This window comes from Drosophila montana, unplaced genomic scaffold (genome assembly GCF_035044405.1).
Source record: "Drosophila montana isolate Dmon_TW-CO22-7 unplaced genomic scaffold, ASM3504440v1 contig_1583_1, whole genome shotgun sequence".
Taxonomy (NCBI): domain Eukaryota; kingdom Metazoa; phylum Arthropoda; class Insecta; order Diptera; family Drosophilidae; genus Drosophila; species Drosophila montana.
This window is the reverse complement of record NW_026996520.1, coordinates 16,132-33,503: the sequence shown is the minus strand read 5'-3', so window position 1 is coordinate 33,503 and position 17,372 is coordinate 16,132. Positions and strand designations below refer to the sequence as shown.

The following is a 17,372-nucleotide window of genomic DNA, read 5'->3' as shown; positions in this document are numbered from 1 at the left end:
AGCGTTTAGTAGTTGATTATTGCCAAATAAACAAAAAACGTTTAGCAGACAAATATCCACTGCCAAGAATTGAGGAAATACTGGACCAATTAGGACGAGCTAAATATTTTTAATGTCTCGATCTTATGTCAGGTTTCCACCAAATTGAACTAGATGAAAAATCTAGAAATATAACATCATTTCAACGAGCACAGGCTCTTATCGCTCCACGCGGTTTCCATATGGTCTTAAGGTAGCACAAAATTAATTTATGCGAAGGATGACACTCGCATTTACAGGCCTTGAGCCATGCCAAGCATTTCTCTATATGGATGACCTAGTAGTTATCGGCTGCTCAGAGCAGCACATGTCCAAATACTTGACAAGCATGTTTGACCTTTGTCGAAAACATAAATTAAAATTAAACCCAGAGAAATATGCGATTTTCATGCACGACGTAACATTCCTTGGGCATACGTGCACAGACCATGGCATCCTTCCAGATGACAAAAAGTACGATGTTATAAAAAACTATCCAACCCATACTGATGCGAATAGTGAACGACGTTTCATCGCGTGCTGTAATTACTACAGAAGATTTCTACACAACTTCGCACAACACTCACGTCATTTGACTAGATTGTGCAGAAAGAATGTCCAATTCGAATGGACAAAAGAATGCGAATATGCAGTTAAATATTTAAAAATTAGTGAAACCAACATTATTGCAATACCCTGACTTCAGCAAAGAATTTTGCACAACAACAGATGCAAGTAAACATGCATGTGGTTCTCTACTATCCCAAGAGTACAATGGCGTGCAAAGGCCAATTGCATACGCATCCCAAGCATTCACACAGGGAGAAAACAATAAATCAATTACAGAGCAGGAATAAGCTGCGATTCACTGGGCAATAAAACACTTCAGACCATATGTTTAAGGAAGGCATTTCTTAGTTAAAACAGACCATAGACCCCTTACCTATTTGTTTTCAATAAAAAATCCCAAAACAAAATTAACCAGGATGAGACTAGACTTAGAAGAATACCAATTTACGGTAGAATACCTCAAAGGGAAATATAACCATGTAGCGGATGCATTATCCCGCATAAACATAGAGACACTAATTGACCTGATTAGGAAAATATTAATGGTGGAAACAAGATCATTAAAAAGACAAAAAGGAAAACATCTGCGCAGATGACAAAAGAAAATTGCAAAGAGATCAAAAAGATAAAAGAGCCCAATGTCTATGAAGTCGTTTGTAATAACGACGTAAAGAAATTTATGAAGCTAAAATTCAGTAAATTCAACTGTTTATTTACAAAAGGAAAAAGAATTATTTCACAATATTCAGTTAACGATTTATACTCCAATGAAAAATTTTACATAGGTCAATTCTTTCAAAGGCTTTCAAAGGCTAATTCAGAACCGGATTACATAAAATTGTTAATTTTCAGCTGTCACCAAATGAACGAGTTTTCGAATTTGTTTCATTAAATGATTTTAAAAATATGGGCAATAAATATTAAAATACATTAAAAGTAGCGCTAATAAAAAAAGTGACATAAATAGCCAAAAATGACGAAAGTCAAATTAAAAGAATACTGTCGAAATACCATGATGATCCTATAGAAGGAGGCCATACAGGAATTACGCGTACCCTGCTAAAAATTAAGAAATACAATTTTGAGCCCCAATTCCTTATTAGATAGTGCAGAGAACAGCCCCTCAACCAGCGCAAATAGTCAATCTGACCGCACGAATCAAAATAAGTCGTCTCCTAAGCCTCCAGCAATCTGTGTGCCCCAAGTTAAAAATTTCACGAGTTGGAGTGGGCACTCAATGCTGTTGTAACAGACAAGGAATACGCCGTGCGAACATCCAAGTTCGGAGTCACGCGTACTTACACTGCCAATGCTCAAGCGCTTCGATCAGTTGTTAGAACGCTAACCCAACTAAACTGTGAGTTTTGTCACCACCAGCTGCAGGATGACGAACCTTATAGACTGGTACTAAGGGACATTCACGTCAATGTTCCAAAAGATCTTATGGAGCGCACATTCTAGGATAGAGGATTCACAGTCCTTATCATATATTGCCCAAGAAAACCGGACTGGCGCCACATCCCGATCAACGAGGAGAACGATGAGCAAATAAATAACGCGAAGACTAGACAAAATATATTTTAAGTTAATATCAAACGTACCTCAAATGTAGCCGAAGCAGTTACAATAGCCCATATAGGAAATCACAGGGTTAAAGTTAAGAAAGCAGATCGCAATAACGAGTTGGTTCAATGTTTACATTGTCAGAACTTTGGGTATACGCGAAACTATTGCCTTAAAAAGCCAGTCTATGGCAAGTGCGCAGGCGATCACTGTACCGACTCCGCATCTTGTGAGTTGAGGTTGAGTGACAGCAACACATGTGCTAACTGTGTTGGGGACCACATAGCTAGTTTCAAGGCCTGCAAAATAAGAATGGAACAAAACAAAAAGTTTAAGCTAGTTGCGTATTTACCAGAAAATGAGCTTACGTTTTCTCACAAGCAAAACAAGCATGCCAATCCGAGTACCAGACAAGCATATATGCATAAAAGCAGTTGTCCAAAACGGCTTTTCTTATGTTGACATGGCAAGGTCAGTAAATAAAAAGACTGCTGAAAAAAAAGTTGCCACAATAAAGAAAAAAGAAATGTTTGAGGATTTAGTTAAAAGTTCCACTCATTGATCAATTCAGGACTTAAATTTGTGAACGGATCAAATGTTCAAACTGAACAATGATGAACTTAGGCTTTTCCTTAGTACCCACACTATAGACATAATGCTGGTAACTGAAACACACATGCGTCTTGGGCTGAAAACGTTTTTGCCCGGCTATGAAATTTACCATGCTTATCACCCCAGTGGTAACTGCAGAGGTGGAGCCGCGGTCATTGTGCGATCTTCTGTTCGTCATTGTCAGAATAAGCCAATATCGCGCACGCATGTCCAAATTGCTAGTGTGATCGTGCACACAAACTTTGGAAACATCACAATTGCTTTCTTATATCTTCCAGCTTAGGAACCATGGATCAAGGCGAACTTTGAATATATCTTGATTACTTTGGGCAGCAAATTCATTGCAGGTGGAGACTTCAACGCTAAGCATCCATGGTGGGGCAACGTAAGCACGTGTACTCGAGGAAAACGCTTACAGAAAGCCATAGCCAGCTGCTTATGCCAAGTCCTGGCCACAGACAACCCAACATTTTATTTATATAATACCCAGCTCACCCCGCCAGGACTTTTTTACAACAAACGGGATTGCTTGGGATAGGTTCACAGTTCAATCGCTATATGCACTCTCCTCGGATCACTTGCCCATACTGGCAATAATGCATCACACACTCCAATTTAAGTCTCGTAGGCAACTACTCATCAGACCTGGATCCTCTGTTGAAACGTATAGAGCTGATCTCGACCGAAGAATGAATCTCAACAATCTCAGCAATCTCCGTGTTCATGGAAAATTTAAGGCAAGCAGCAATTTGCGCTTCGCCTAAGACGCTGCAACAACCATATCAGCGAAGGGAATTGCACCTGCCACAACAGTTAGTGCTCTGCTTTGCTTAAAGAGGAGAGTCAAAAGGGAATATGCCAGAACGGGTGATGAACGTGCTCATCGAATCTATAAAAGGCTTGCCAACCGTCTACAAAAGTCCTAAATAGGTACAAGCAGTCTCAAATCGATCGACTTCTGGACGACGCAGGAACAGATGCATCCACAAACTGGCTGGTGCTATACGAGTCAGCAGAAAACCGAAACCTTCGCATATAGTCTGGAGAGCCGGTTTATGCCAATTAACCTCACATCCGAATGCAGGCAAAAAAAGGTCAAGGAATCGCTGGAAACCCCATTCCAAATGTCTCTGCCCTCTAACACAGTTACTCTGCCGGAGGACCTGTAAATCAAAAACATAAACGTTAAAAATATCCCAGCCAAGGACCTGCTGGACAATAGGACTATAAAACTTCTTTCTACTCTTCATAGTTCTTATGTGCAACTGCATTCTACGTTTAGGACACTTACCAAAGATCTGGAAGTCTGCACTGATCACGATGATCCCTAAGCCAGAGAAGCAGCTCACAGAAGTAGACGCGTACAGACCAGTCTCCTCCCTGCCCTTGCGAAGATGTTGGAAAGGGTTATTCTCAACCGGAACTTGCAGGTCACAAGCGTGACACAGGCGGTTCCAAAGTGGCAGTTTGGCTTTCGAAAACGTCACCGAGTGGTCAATTTTGCACTGGAAGCCATGGAGGACAAAGAATATGTGTTGGCAGTGTTCTTGGATATTCAACCAGCCTTCGATAGAGTATGGCACCCTGGACTTCTCAGCAAATTAAAGAGCCTCTTAACGACACAATTGTTCCAGTTAGTAAGTAGCTTCTTGAAGCTTCTTTTTGTCGTCGTCGATGGTGAAAAGTCAACAAATCGACCCATAGGCGCCGGAGTCCTACAAGGCAGTGTCCTCGGTCCCACTCTCTACACAATATACCCAGCTGACATACAAACAACCAGTTCGGTTACAGCAGTGGATAGGGAGGATGCCCTTATTGGACGTTTGCAGATGACACTGCTGTGCTGTGTTGTGCAGGAGTCCTCTAAATGGCACTGCCACAGAGACGTTACAAGAATACCTGGGCAGCTTCGAAACATGGGCCTTAGAATGGAATATCAGCATCAAAAATGCGCAAATATCATACTACTACTAGGCGAGAGTCCTGTCCAGGGGTAATGTTGCTCGGCTTCACTTTAAAGCATGATCCCGCACACAAATACCTCGGAGTCATTTTGGACAAAAAGCTTACGTTCAGCAGACATGTCACGATCTTTCAACAAACAGTTTTGTCTGAAGCTACAAAGATGACATGGCTACTTTCTGCTAAAAACAAGCTTTCGCTTAAAAACGAAATAAGGATTTTCAAATCAATACTGACTGACTCCTATATGGACCTATGCAGTGCAAATGTACGGGATTGCCGCAAAATGCCACCTCAACAAAATAAGAGTAGCGCAGTGCAAAATTCTTAGAAGGATAAGTAATGTTCCTTGGTAAATGCGTACGAGGGACATCGAGAGAGACCTAGGAGTTCCCAAAGTAGGAGACGTAATCCGTCAGCATGCCAAAAGATACTCTCTCGCCTTAGCTCTCATCCCAACCCACTAGCAAGGCGCCTAACTTCTCCTGGAAGAACCTGAATAAGGTGCCCCATTACAAGAGTCTGTCTCCCTAGGGAAAAATAAGACTTTAACGGTGCCATACACTGGATCTACCTAACAGGGTCCTATAAGACATGTCTCTTTAATAAAATATATAATATAATAAATAATCGGCAGAATATAAAAATAAAACTTTTCGCCCTATAGACTTATACACCTTAGACTAATTAGTAGTAAGTCTTGTTAAATGTTTTCCCCCATATATAACTAGCTTAAGCTGCCATATTAGGTAGGTAACAAAAAAAAAAAAACTCTAATATGCGAACTCACAAAATATCTAGATACAATATCAGTAACTGATAAGAGTGCAAACACAGTAGCCAAGGTAATATTAGGATCTTTTGTACTGACGTACGGTCCAATGAGGACGTTCATATCGGTCATGGTTACTGAATACAAAAATTTACTCATAAATGACTTGTGCAAGTATATGAATATAAGAAATATACACTGCACAGCACATCATCCCCAGACATTTAGAACAGATGAAAGAAGTCATCGAACTTTTAATGACGATTGGGACATTTGATTGAACTATTTCACCTATTGTTTCAACACTACACCATCGACAGTACATGAATACTGTCCATACGATCTTATTTATGGTAGATGACGAAGACAGTTCATAGAATTTAATAATATAACTAAAATAGACCATATATATAACATAGATGATTATGAAAAAGAGTTTAAGTTTAGATAATAAATAGCTTATTAAAGAGCAAAAACTTTAGTAGATTTAGAAAAAGAAAAGCGAAAGATAAAATATGGTAAAAAATTAAATGATATAGAACTAGAGACAGGAAACTTAGTACAACTAAAGAACGATACTGCGCATAAGTTAGAAAGTAAATATATAGCTTAACAAAATATAAGCACAGTGCGTTGGATGTCGAATACACATTTAATTCAAGTGAAGTCAAAAACTACAACTACAGTACAAGCCCCTTCTGAACCGATGCGAAAGACGGAAAGCCCGACAGCCGTTGACAAAGATACATCGATGCGACTCTTTGGACTTTGCGTTTCCTAATGTGGGTACAGCGGAAAGGGTGCGCCAAGAGGCGCGAGTTCCAGTTTTCGCCTTCTGCGCCTTGGTATGCGGGGCCTTGGGTGTACTTTTCACTTCGTCTCCTCTCCTTTAATATGGAGCAAGCTGTGGTGATCCTTACCACAGGAGCGTGATGTGTGCTCGTGGGCCAGGCAGTTAGGGCAGTTCTTGTTGATGAGTACTGCCCGGAGGCGCTTCTTAGGGCTCAGGGTCAGGAAGCGTTGGCATTTCCGCAGTGCGTGCACTCCTCGGCAGACCCGGCATCGGGTACATATTGTACCAAACTGCAGGTAGCTACATAAAAATAAATAACGCACATGTGGGCGCTTAAGAATATAAGAGTGACCTACTCTAAGCAATAACATGTTAGAATAATAAGCAGCAAGGGTGAAAAAATACCCTAATGAAAAGCAATAGCATATGACGCGCTAAGGCTTTCGAGTCTCCAACGAACGTTTTGCCGTTGTCGGAGTTTATTTGTTGGGAGCATCCCCGTCGAGATAAAAGCAAGCAAGCAAAAGCGGCAAGGAATTCTTCGGTCGTCAAGTCCGAGCTGGCGTCTAAATGCACGGCCAGTGTGCTGAAGCATACAAAGACGCCGTTTAAGGCAGACCAGTGCGTGTGTTTGAATGTGTATTTTGTATTATTGTGAAGAGTAGTGGGTAGGCCGTAAGCGTGTAAGTGTTGGCACGTCTTATCAGGGCCTGCCTGTAGCAACATTTATTTTAATGCCATATCACTCGGCCAGGCCAAGACGAACGCAGAACAACAGCTGCACAATTGTGAGTTACAAGTGTGGGACTGACAGCCGCACACACGCACACACACATACCTGACAGGCCATGTAGACTTTATATAATAAATAGACCTTATGATAGGCCGCCACAAAGTGTGCTATCTCACTTTATTGTACTTGTATCTCACTCGGTTTCTTCTTAGCCAATGCTCCCTTGATAATGCTTTTTGCTGCCCAATTTTTTTACTTCTACTGCTTCTTTTCGTTTTTGTTGTGTGGCGCGTCATTTGGTTTTTCGTTTGTGAGTGTCTAGGTATGTGGGGTTTTAGTAAACGCCTACGTTGTTATAAGCATAGAAAATGAAAACAAATTTTTTAATCCCATGAAAATAAAACCTCTTGAACCTCAATGATCAACTGAAACAGGCGCTGTGTGTGTTGATGGTGTTGAGGGGGTGGTGGTGGGGGACATAGATCAGACGCATGAGTAACTTGCACTGGTTACGCTGACTCGTGCAACATGAATTGTAACCCTGCACTCGGCCACAACAACTGCAACTAGTAAAAGAAATATGTGATCAGTCACTTTGAAGAGTCTGCTGATTCACGACGCAGCTTATGATGTATGTTTATATGTGTATCTCAGTAGAAAGTACCTGGCTTTGGCCGTTAAGTCTTAAATTTTAGTTATCCACTCCTTTTGCGGTAGTTTGAGTGTAGTCTTTAAATTCGCTGAAGCGTCTCAAAACTGTCATAGTACAATAACAAGTAAAGCCAGCCAATAAAATAATTATGTAAATGATAAAAATAGAGATAGCAACTCACCTGTGTCACATTCTGCATGCTTTAAGGAACCGGGGGTGAGTGCAGCTGACGTTGTTCGAACTGCTCGTGGATGGGGAAGGTCGCGGAGCATTGCATGCAGGGAAAGGCGGCGGTGAGTTCGCCCGTTGGGAAGCCCGGGCTGGAGGTGAAGCGGGGAGCACTCAATTCCAAATCATTAGCGGAATTGCTGCCTACGCCGCTGTTGCAGCCGGGCTTTGGCGGTGGCAACAGCAAAGCTTGCTGGCTATGAGGCATTCACAACCTGTGTAGTTTTTGATAAAACGACCCAGCGAAATCGACGCCTGTATGCGTGAACAGACGGGAGAACGTGGATAGTTCGGCAAATCACCTATGAGTTGGGTTTGCAACTTCTTGCGATAGCCTACACATAATCGACAGGAATTTATCGTGGCGCTAACTTGATTCCTGAGTTATGGAATCCATAACTTCCACCGGATCATGCGAATCATTATCTGGTTTCCACTATGGAGGGAGATTCGATGGGGGAACCGAAGGAGGAAGCATGTGAGAGTGCTTTCATAAGGAAGGAGGATTGGATGTCTTGCGTCATAGCGCAAAGGCTCAAATGCACTTACATGCTCTCATGACTCAATTGTGATCAATGAACGGATTGAGAAAAATGATGGTACTTGAACTTGGTTTAAGTTGCTTGTCGAGCAAAAACTGATACTCCATGGGGTACTCAATGCGTTGAGCCGCTCTTGAGCTTCGGATAGCTCAATACTGCTGATGATCTTTGGAAATTGAATATCGGGTTTCTGACGGCGCTTTATGAAACGGTAGACATAAGCCATGACTCTAAGAGCTTAGCCGAGTTCGGAGAAGCGATCTACGATATGAGATTTTGGAGGCAACTTTGCTAGGTTGCATTTCACAGGACGTACCTATACATCAGTTTCATGGACTGATTCGATAGGAGTTGGCCATTGAGATTGTGGCAATTGTAGCCATTCTGGTCCATGCCACCCAAGATCATTGGCCACAAGGTCACATAAGGGAACACCTCTGCTAGCCAGAAGGGTTGCATTCGAAGCGAACGTGAAACGTGGCGGATTGTGCGATTTCTGCGACTTTATTAGCCACGAAAGTCATCCATTTGCATGGTGGCTTGCTGAGACACTTTCACTATGACTGACTCGGTCCAGCAGAAAAGCTGACAGGCGTTAAGCACAACTCGAATCTTTGTGGTGGTAGATACAAGTTATTGGAGTCGTTACTAGCAGGGACTTGTTTCATATGATTCAAGTCCAGGTAATCCTTGATCACGGAGTTGTACTGCTCTTTAAGAGAAACGTTTTTCATTAAACGACTTTCGTTTCTCAAAAGAAAAAGGAGAAAAAAGCGAGTGCGATGGACCTCAAATGTCCCAAGTATTTGTGATCTGGATTCTTGAAGGGTAGCGATACTATATATCTGCCTATCTCTGACTATTTTGCCATTTTGGTTGGCATATACCTCCCGAAACTTAGTGAGAAGATCATCTACAAGTGATTTAGGGCTGACCAAAATCCTTGTGTCCCTGTCAGGAGTGGATTGCGAGTTGCAGCGGGAGCTGGAGAAGGGCTGCCACGATGCAGGAGTGTGTTGTGGCGACCCTAACACGTGAAACAATTATGTTGGCTTTTGCAATCTTTTAATTGATGACCTCTCGCGAAACAGTTCAGGTAGAGTATTTGCTGTTTAATGTAGTTGGGCACAAGCGCACTGAATGGTTCTCCTTTGGGCAAAGATGGCAAGATTGAGCCTCAACGCTCGCCTTGGCTTCAAAGGAGTTAATCTTTATTTTAGATGGCTCCTTTCAAGCGGGTTTAGAGTGGACCTGTGCACTTGTGCTGAGCTTCAAGCCTTTTAGCGCCTCTAGAGTGCGATAGCGTTCTAATAAGAAAGAATTATGGTCGTTCTACATCGGGAGAACAACCTTGTTGTGCAACAACTAATCCCACAGCGAAAGTGTAAGCTTGGCTAGATTAGAGGCGCACAGGTTAACTAGAAGACAGTTCCCAGTACTTATGCGAGAGTGCTCAAGCGCTGTCAAGCAACCTTGGATGGTGCTCCGTAGGTCTTTCTACGAAAAGGTCTCGGAAAGTGGTCCATTTTAAATATTCCCCATAAAAAAGTCTATCTCCACGGGAGGGAGACTGCAGCCTCTTGGCTGTAGGCTTAGCGCAGAAGCCGCGGTCAGGGCGGTTGCGCTCTCTTTTTGCTCATTAAGAGTAGAAGTGGTATTATATAAAATAACAATGGTCATATTTCGATTGCATGGCTTACATATCTTGCACCTTACCCCAAAGGGCACGGACTTGGCTTAAGTGGACTTTAAGAGTGTAGAGCGACACTACAAGATTCGGAGACGAGTTAATTCTTGCTTCGAACTTACTGAGTCTGTCAGTCACGGCAATTAGTTCGCTGAGCGCCATTTTTTTGGAAGTGATGTAGGACATCAACATCACTTCCGTGCTGTGTTGATGGAACGGAAAGTCATTGCTTACTGCTTTTGTCGCTATCAATTGGCATAGTAGGCTCCTAAAGAGCCTCGGACTTGGATAACTGCGGTATTACTGATTTTCCGTTTGTATGAACGCAAGGATCGCAGGACCTGTACGAGCTACAGACTGTAGGTCCTCTTAGTGCCCGCGCAGATCGAGTTTGTTTCCTATATTCGACAACTAGCCCCGTTTCCAATTAATCGATGAAAATCGATAATGAAATCCAATTTTTTGAGTAATTTCGGCAAATAATATGAGCTAGAGTCACCAAACTTGACACGTAGCGTCTAGAATTGTATATATATATATCAAGTATCTTTCATTTTATATCTATCGCCACCTCCCCGCTACCACCCAAAGCTATAAATCAAGTTAATTATCCAACTTGTATTGCCCATCAATTTAAGTCACAATTTTTATGCAATTGACTTTTTGAGAATACATAAATATTCTATATTCTATTCTACAATAAGATGTACTATCGAAAATTTCATTAAGATCGGTTAAGAAACACAAAAGTAATGTGCGCACGTTTTAGCAAGAGCTGGCGCAAATTCCAAGAAGTTCTGTATACATGTACACACACACATTCATGCGCGTCGGCTTTGAATTCTATCAACAGCATTGCAATTGCGATTTTATTGTTTCTGTGCTGCTATTTTAATTGTTTTTTTTTTCTCATTAATACTCAATTATTGGTTTGGATCTTGAGTAGAGGCGGCGGCAAGTGGTGCGGTTAGTTGCGAGTTCTAACCCTGCCAAGGGAACTATTTTATTTTTATTTTAATTTTTCTTTATTACTACTTAAGCAAACGAGCGCGTAGCGCGAACTGCAGTTGGTGTTGGAAGAAGAGGGTTCCGGGTATCCCCTAGTCGGGAGCTCCCGACAAGAGCCTCTTACTTGTTAAATAAGTTGTACTTAGTTGTGGGTTACTTTGTGTATAATGAGAAATGAGCCCACCGGTTTCAAGCCGTTGGGGGAATGATATCCAGGAAAATATGACAATTGCAATTTTTCTTTCGCACCAGTTAGTGGCTCATCGAGGTCCGATTTGACAGCAAATCACCCAAATAATTTCATTCCAAATTCATTCATAATTTCCAAATGCATTCCTTGATGGACGGCAAGCACAATTAGAATAATGCGCACAAGAAAAGCTTAATCAGCTCAGTGTGAAACTCGCAGCACACCGAACGGGACCGAATAATAACGACCAGGAATCAGTAAAGACAATCCTCTAACTAAATGTTCAGAGTCTGAACCATAATAACAATAAACAGCTCCTTAAAATGTATTTTATTATTGATAATGTCGATATTGCAATTCTGTCGGAAATTTGGGTTAACCTTAATAACAATATAAACATATTAAGCCTGTCGCGGCACCTGCCACAAATGTTGCAAACTTCAAAGAAGTGTTCAAAAAAGTGTTCTTGGTAGCCGCCTCCTTTAATAATCCTAGTATTATAGAAGCGGATTTAAACGCGATGTCCTTAACAATGGGAAGTAATAGCATTGATAGCAAAGAGCACATATTAGAATGGGCAGCACTCGGGAAAGGCTTTATTTGTTTGAATGACGATTTACCTACCTTCTCCCACATCCCTGTGCATTTTTTGGCCGTTGACCTGACCTTTAGCATTGTAGATATAGAATCTTCAATTGCAACATTTTCCCAATTGTCATCTCCTTAAATGGGATCAGCTCAATCACCAACAAAAAAAAAACCGCCATGTCGCCACAATTATAGAAGAGCTTATCCAAAATGTCGATAGAATCCCCAGGGCAAACTCAATCATAATCCCTAGCTGCAACCGTTACGTGCCCAACAAATGGTGGGCGAAAGAGGCGGAAAATCTCTTTCGGCTAAGAAATGCATGCACGCAAAAATTCAACTTTACCAAAAGACTTTCCTTCAAGAAGACTGAGACCTTTTTGGGATCAAGAAATCCTAATTCCTTACGAGGTCTAGACGGGCTGTCCTACAGCATGCTTCAGAGTCTGTCGACACAAAAGAAGGTCGACAGTTTTATACTTCTGAACAAAACATGGCAGCGGCCAATAATCCGAGAAAGCTGGAGAATAATTTGAGTCGCTGCTCAGCACTCTTTTTAAGACAATAGAGGGTCCAATCAAAAGTAATTTCGACGCGCACAAATCGGCCAATAGGCTTTTGCCAGCCAGATCGTACCCCTTCCGAAGACACAGATCCGCAGATCAATGTATAAATAACCTAATAAACAAAATTGGGGAATTAATATCCAACAACTTTCAAGTCGCCAAGGGAAATACGTGGATGGAATTAAATAGGGGGGTGTGCCAAGACAGCTGTCTAAGTCCGTCCCTCTTTAATATACAAGTCTTCAAGTCGACAAAAATATTTTAATAGAAAAGATAGGAGTGTTCAAAGAAAAATGAAATTTCCTGAACCTGACTTTTAATCTAAAGGCATTCACTTCAGCAAGCGCAGAGAACCCCTTGACATCAATCATAAGCAAACAGGTCCCGCGCCTTTCTCAGATTGCTTGGCGGTGCCACCTTCGGGGAAGACCCCGGAATGGGTCTAACTCTAAAAACCAATTAAAATAGCAGCACAGAAACCATAACAATCGCAATTGCAATGCTATTGATAGAATTCAAAACAGACGCGCATGAATGTGTGTGGTTACATGTTAGCTGATGCTAACACGTGCGCACATAACTTTTGTGTTTCTTAACCGATTTTCATTATTGTATAATAGAATAGAGAATATTTTTGTATTCTCAATTGGATTGTCAATTGCATTAATTGTGGCTTTGTGGTGGTAGCGGGGAGGTGGCGATAGCTATAAAATGAAAGATTCTTGATATATATATACTATTCTAAAAGCTACAAGTTTGGTGACTCTAGCTCATATTATTGGTCGAAATTATTCAAAAAACAGGATTTTGATATCAATTTGCATCGATTGGAAACGGGAAAAGTTCTCGAAAATCGGAAACAAACTCGATCTGTGCATGGACTAGGAGAACCTACAGCTGAAATTTCAAGTCTTAGCTGTAATAGGTTCTGAGATCCTTACGTTCATACATACGGATGGACGGACAGACGGCCAGACAGACGGAAATGACTAGATCGACTCGGTTGTTGATGCTGATCAAGAATATATATACTTTATGGGGCGTAAACCCTGGGGCACCCTTTTGCCTTTTGCACATTTGCACAAATACATTATACCCTGTTTACCCATTTTCAATGGGTTCATGGTATAAAAAGAGGAAAAGCTGGCCTCTGTAGGTTTTGAAATCTGATCCACAGACGATTTCGTTTATAGCCGTCATATCAGCGGCGCTTTCCTACAGGCTACAACAGGGCAGATATTAAGCTTCTACCCAGACAAGGGTATCTCATCACTCTCGGCGGAACTTATAGCGTTCGAGATAGCTCCTGTCCATGCCCTCTCCTGGGGCCTTCCTCGTGTCGACATCTTCTCGAAGAGCAAACGGAGTTGCACTGCTAGCAAAACCCCATCAGGATAGCTTCATTGCCCAAATTCGGAGAAAAATTCAACAGGGCGACACCCTACAAAGAATCGAATTTCACTATATCCCAGGTCATGGGCGTGTGAGATTTTCAGAGTGCCAGAGTGACGTCTTTCTTGTAAGGTTACTTTTGGTGTTGGAAGGTTCCTCCAGTTCAAGATAATTATTAAGTCAAGAATTCAGTGATACGAATAAAAGATAACAACCGCATTGTGTTGAAGTTCAAACCAAATGAAACTCTTTATTAACTGAAATATGTATATATCTTAATATTTACAAGCTGCCGAGCTGATCGTCGATGGTGTCCCATTTCTATATGTGTCGCAACATCAACATCCCATCTATGGCTGATGTTTCGTTTTTGTGTTGTTATAGCAACATAGTGCTACAATGTTGTGTGAGCCCTTTTAGTAAAATACAGGGTGTCTCGGCTAGAGTCGCCCACACAGTGAAGATTGGTTATGTTGGCTTGCCTCGTGGGGGTTCTGGGGGTGCCATCTCGTAACTCCTCCCCCCCCTAGTGTGGAGTGAGGGCCATAAGGATGGTATGGCCGAGATGTTGATTGAGGAAGTATCCATTGGGACAAACGAAATTTTCCTTGGTTTACATACCCATATTGCGCCTATTATTATGGTGTGTGTGGCCGCCACTAAAGTATCCACCCCTCTGTTCATAATTATAGTTATAGGGTATAAGCATTGTATAGTATATAAGCATTGTATAAGTTATATCAATAGTTAAGGCGGAGCGCTAGGGCTCCGAACAGTGCGGCTGGGCCCGAGTTTAGGAAGCATAGTAGGAACCATACAAGTGAATAAAGCTGAAGTTAGAAAAGAAAGTCTGCTAGTTTTTATTTTATTTCCTGTTAGTCTTATTCTCTGACATCGGGGCTTACCGATGTTCGACCTAACCCTCTTCCTCATACTTGAAGTTCAGTGAACGTGGTACGAGGCTGCTGCCCAGTATAGTGTGTTGCGAGGCTGCTGCCCGATAGTGTTAGCGGCACGTGGCTATGTCGAGAGTAGGTATTTCGAGTTTGCTGTCTGGTGGTGTATGTAGTTCGAGGCCTCGGCCCGTCAAGTGCATGATCACCGCGGCTCAGTGTGTGTGCGTACTTCAGGCCCTACCCTGTAGAAGCAGTAGTAGGGACCGTTTGATTGATGCACTTTCAATAGGTTTTCGATGGTGTTGTTAATTTTCAAATCTTCAAATGCTTGTATTGACAGTTCATTTGTTTCTTCGTATTTCAATTCTATGTCGTCGTATATAAAGCCATTGATGTTCACCGTACAATCTTTATATGTAACAGTCGCTGATCCCTTAATTGTTTGAGGTCTGCTGCATTATGAGGTTATTGTGGTGTTGACCGCATGAAATATTAAAATGTGCATTTGCTCCACATCACTGATGGTTTCTTCGTTGCCGATGTCTTTGAGATCACACGTTGTTGTTTGGTCTGAGAGTATGCCTTTTAGACATTGATAGTTGATCATGTTGGTTGTAGATTCGTTGACTTCGCAGATGTAGGTTTAATGGCCAGCTTGGTTATAGGTAACATAGTTTGGTAAAATTAACATTTTTGATTCATTTACGGGTAATGGAGCAAAGTGTAAGAGTTCGTATTGCTGTTTGTCAAATATTGGTATCTTAATATTAAACATAACAATTGTATCCGGTTTATAAGCTTATAGTGTTAGTAATCTATACAAATGTTCTTCTGATTTTACTACAATGTCTTGTTCGGTTATTAGCTTATTAATTACTTCGAATGCTTCTTTTGTTAAAATTTATTTTTTGAATGAAAATTAAAAATTTTGTTAACAAGATACTTTTTGCGATATTATTAATATGATTATATACAATTTCGATGTTTACGTAAATTCTGGATATATATTGTATCAAACGTATTTCTTTATGTTACTCGTTTGGGGTCTTATATATATTATTCTTATAATTTTTTATAAAATTGTTTATAACTTATTGCTCTTGGTTAATATGTTCGGTTATGTTTTTAAATCTTAAAGCTATTTCTTCGCCAAATATATTTTGTTGATTTATGTTTTTCAAAATTGTTTCTTCATTTTCTCTTATTGCATTAGATCTTTCGTCGATTTCGCCGGAAAATTTAGCATGATTAAGGTTGTGTAGGGCTATATCGAATTTGTTTACATTGTCTATAAAATCTTTTAGGTCTATTTTATGAATAAGATGTTTGTATGATATTATAACCTTGGCGTTGCCTAGATTAATTTGAGCAAGTTTGTTTTTTTCCGTTAATTGTTGCACTTTTAACATTTGTGCATTAGAATAGCAGAATCTGTTAAAACATTTGTATGGTTATTTTTTAATTATTTTTCTAATCTTTGATTTATGTATTTTTTGGTTCTTAGTGGTTACAAGTCTTATACCGTTGTCTAGGAGGACTTGGGGTTTAGTAAACTTGGGTGTAAATTTATTTCTTCTATTATCTTTTCTAAAGATGGTGTCTTGTGTTTCTAATGTCACTGGGTCTCATTCGAAAGGTTATTAACTTCCATGTAACCAAGGTTATTCTTTGCAGAATACAGCCCTCCTGATATAAATAAGTATTTGTTGATAGTAGTTAGATCGCACCAGAAGGTTCCGTTTTCAATATAAACGGTTAGTAGTATTACTTTCTTTGATTCTTTTTAGCGTAGCCACGGGTAGCCGGTTGATGAGAACCGTCCTCGTCTGGCGTATTCCAGGCAGGCGCACTTTATAAACAAAGTCAGAGAGGCGGCGTACTACGGTCGTCGGTATAATCCAATTGGACTGTAATTTCGGGCATCGGCCGACTCTGTGTATCGGAGAGTACAGCCAAGCGAAGTCGCCGGGTGCAAACTCGGTAAGGTGGGAACGTAAATCGTATTGCACCTTGTTGACATCTGCGGCCACTCGCAAATATTGGCGGGCGGACTGATGAGTTTTTCTAAGGTTTTCCCGTAACTGCTTGACGAAAGCGGGAGAGTTTTCTGCGTCGGGCGTTGGACGACCGGACATTAGTTCCGAGGGCAGACGAGGCTCGCGATCAAACATCAGTTGCGCGAGCGAAAATCCAGTAGTTTCGTGAGGGGCAGAGCGGTATGCCCAAAGCTCAAGTGGTAGCAGCTGGTCCCATTCGCGTTGGTCGACAGCGACGAATTTGGCCAGGAAGTCCAGAAGTGTCCGATTAAAACGTTCAACCATCCCATCCGATAGGGGATGCAATGGCGTTGTGCGCGTTTTTTCCACGTCAGGGATTCGAAGGCAGGGTTGGAAAACTTCCGACCCGAAGTTTCGGCCTTGATCCGAGTGGAGTATAAATGGGACGCCATAGAGGCAAAATACCTTCTGAACAAGTGCTCGTGCGACGGTTTCTGCCGTCTGATAAGGGAGTGCGATGCACTCCGGCTATTTGGTAGAGTAGCACATGACAGCTGCGATATACCGATTACACTTTGGGCACTGAGCGCACCAGATTTCCAC

General features: G+C 41.4%; 1 protein-coding gene and 1 long non-coding RNA gene across 2 annotated transcripts; both read right to left on the bottom strand.

Moving 5' to 3' along the window:
* Nucleotides 1-6,130: 6,130 nt before the first annotated feature.
* On the bottom strand, nt 6,131-7,336 carry LOC135439800 (uncharacterized). The gene is made up of 2 exons (XR_010438182.1): nt 7,129-7,336; nt 6,131-6,590 (listed from the first exon to the last, which is right to left on the bottom strand). It is a non-coding gene; the product is annotated as an uncharacterized LOC135439800 (long non-coding RNA).
* A 1,666-nt stretch (nt 7,337-9,002) lies between these two features.
* Nucleotides 9,003-17,093, bottom strand: LOC135439780 (uncharacterized). Its single transcript, XM_064698576.1, has 2 exons — nt 16,541-17,093; nt 9,003-9,157 (listed from the first exon to the last, which is right to left on the bottom strand). Exons 1-2 carry the CDS (start codon nt 17,091-17,093, stop codon nt 9,003-9,005), a joined length of 708 nt encoding a protein of 235 aa, XP_064554646.1.
* Between the last annotated feature and the right edge of the window lie 279 nt (nt 17,094-17,372).

Coding starts and splice junctions, on each gene's coding strand:
- LOC135439780 (XM_064698576.1), bottom strand. CDS start 17,093: ATGGTTGAACGTTTTAATCGGACACTTCTGGACTTCCTGGCCAAATTC. Junction 9,158..16,540: donor GCTAAAAAGAATCAAAGAAA/GTAATACTACTA, acceptor TTTCTCTTAAAG/AGCAGTACAACTCCGTGATC.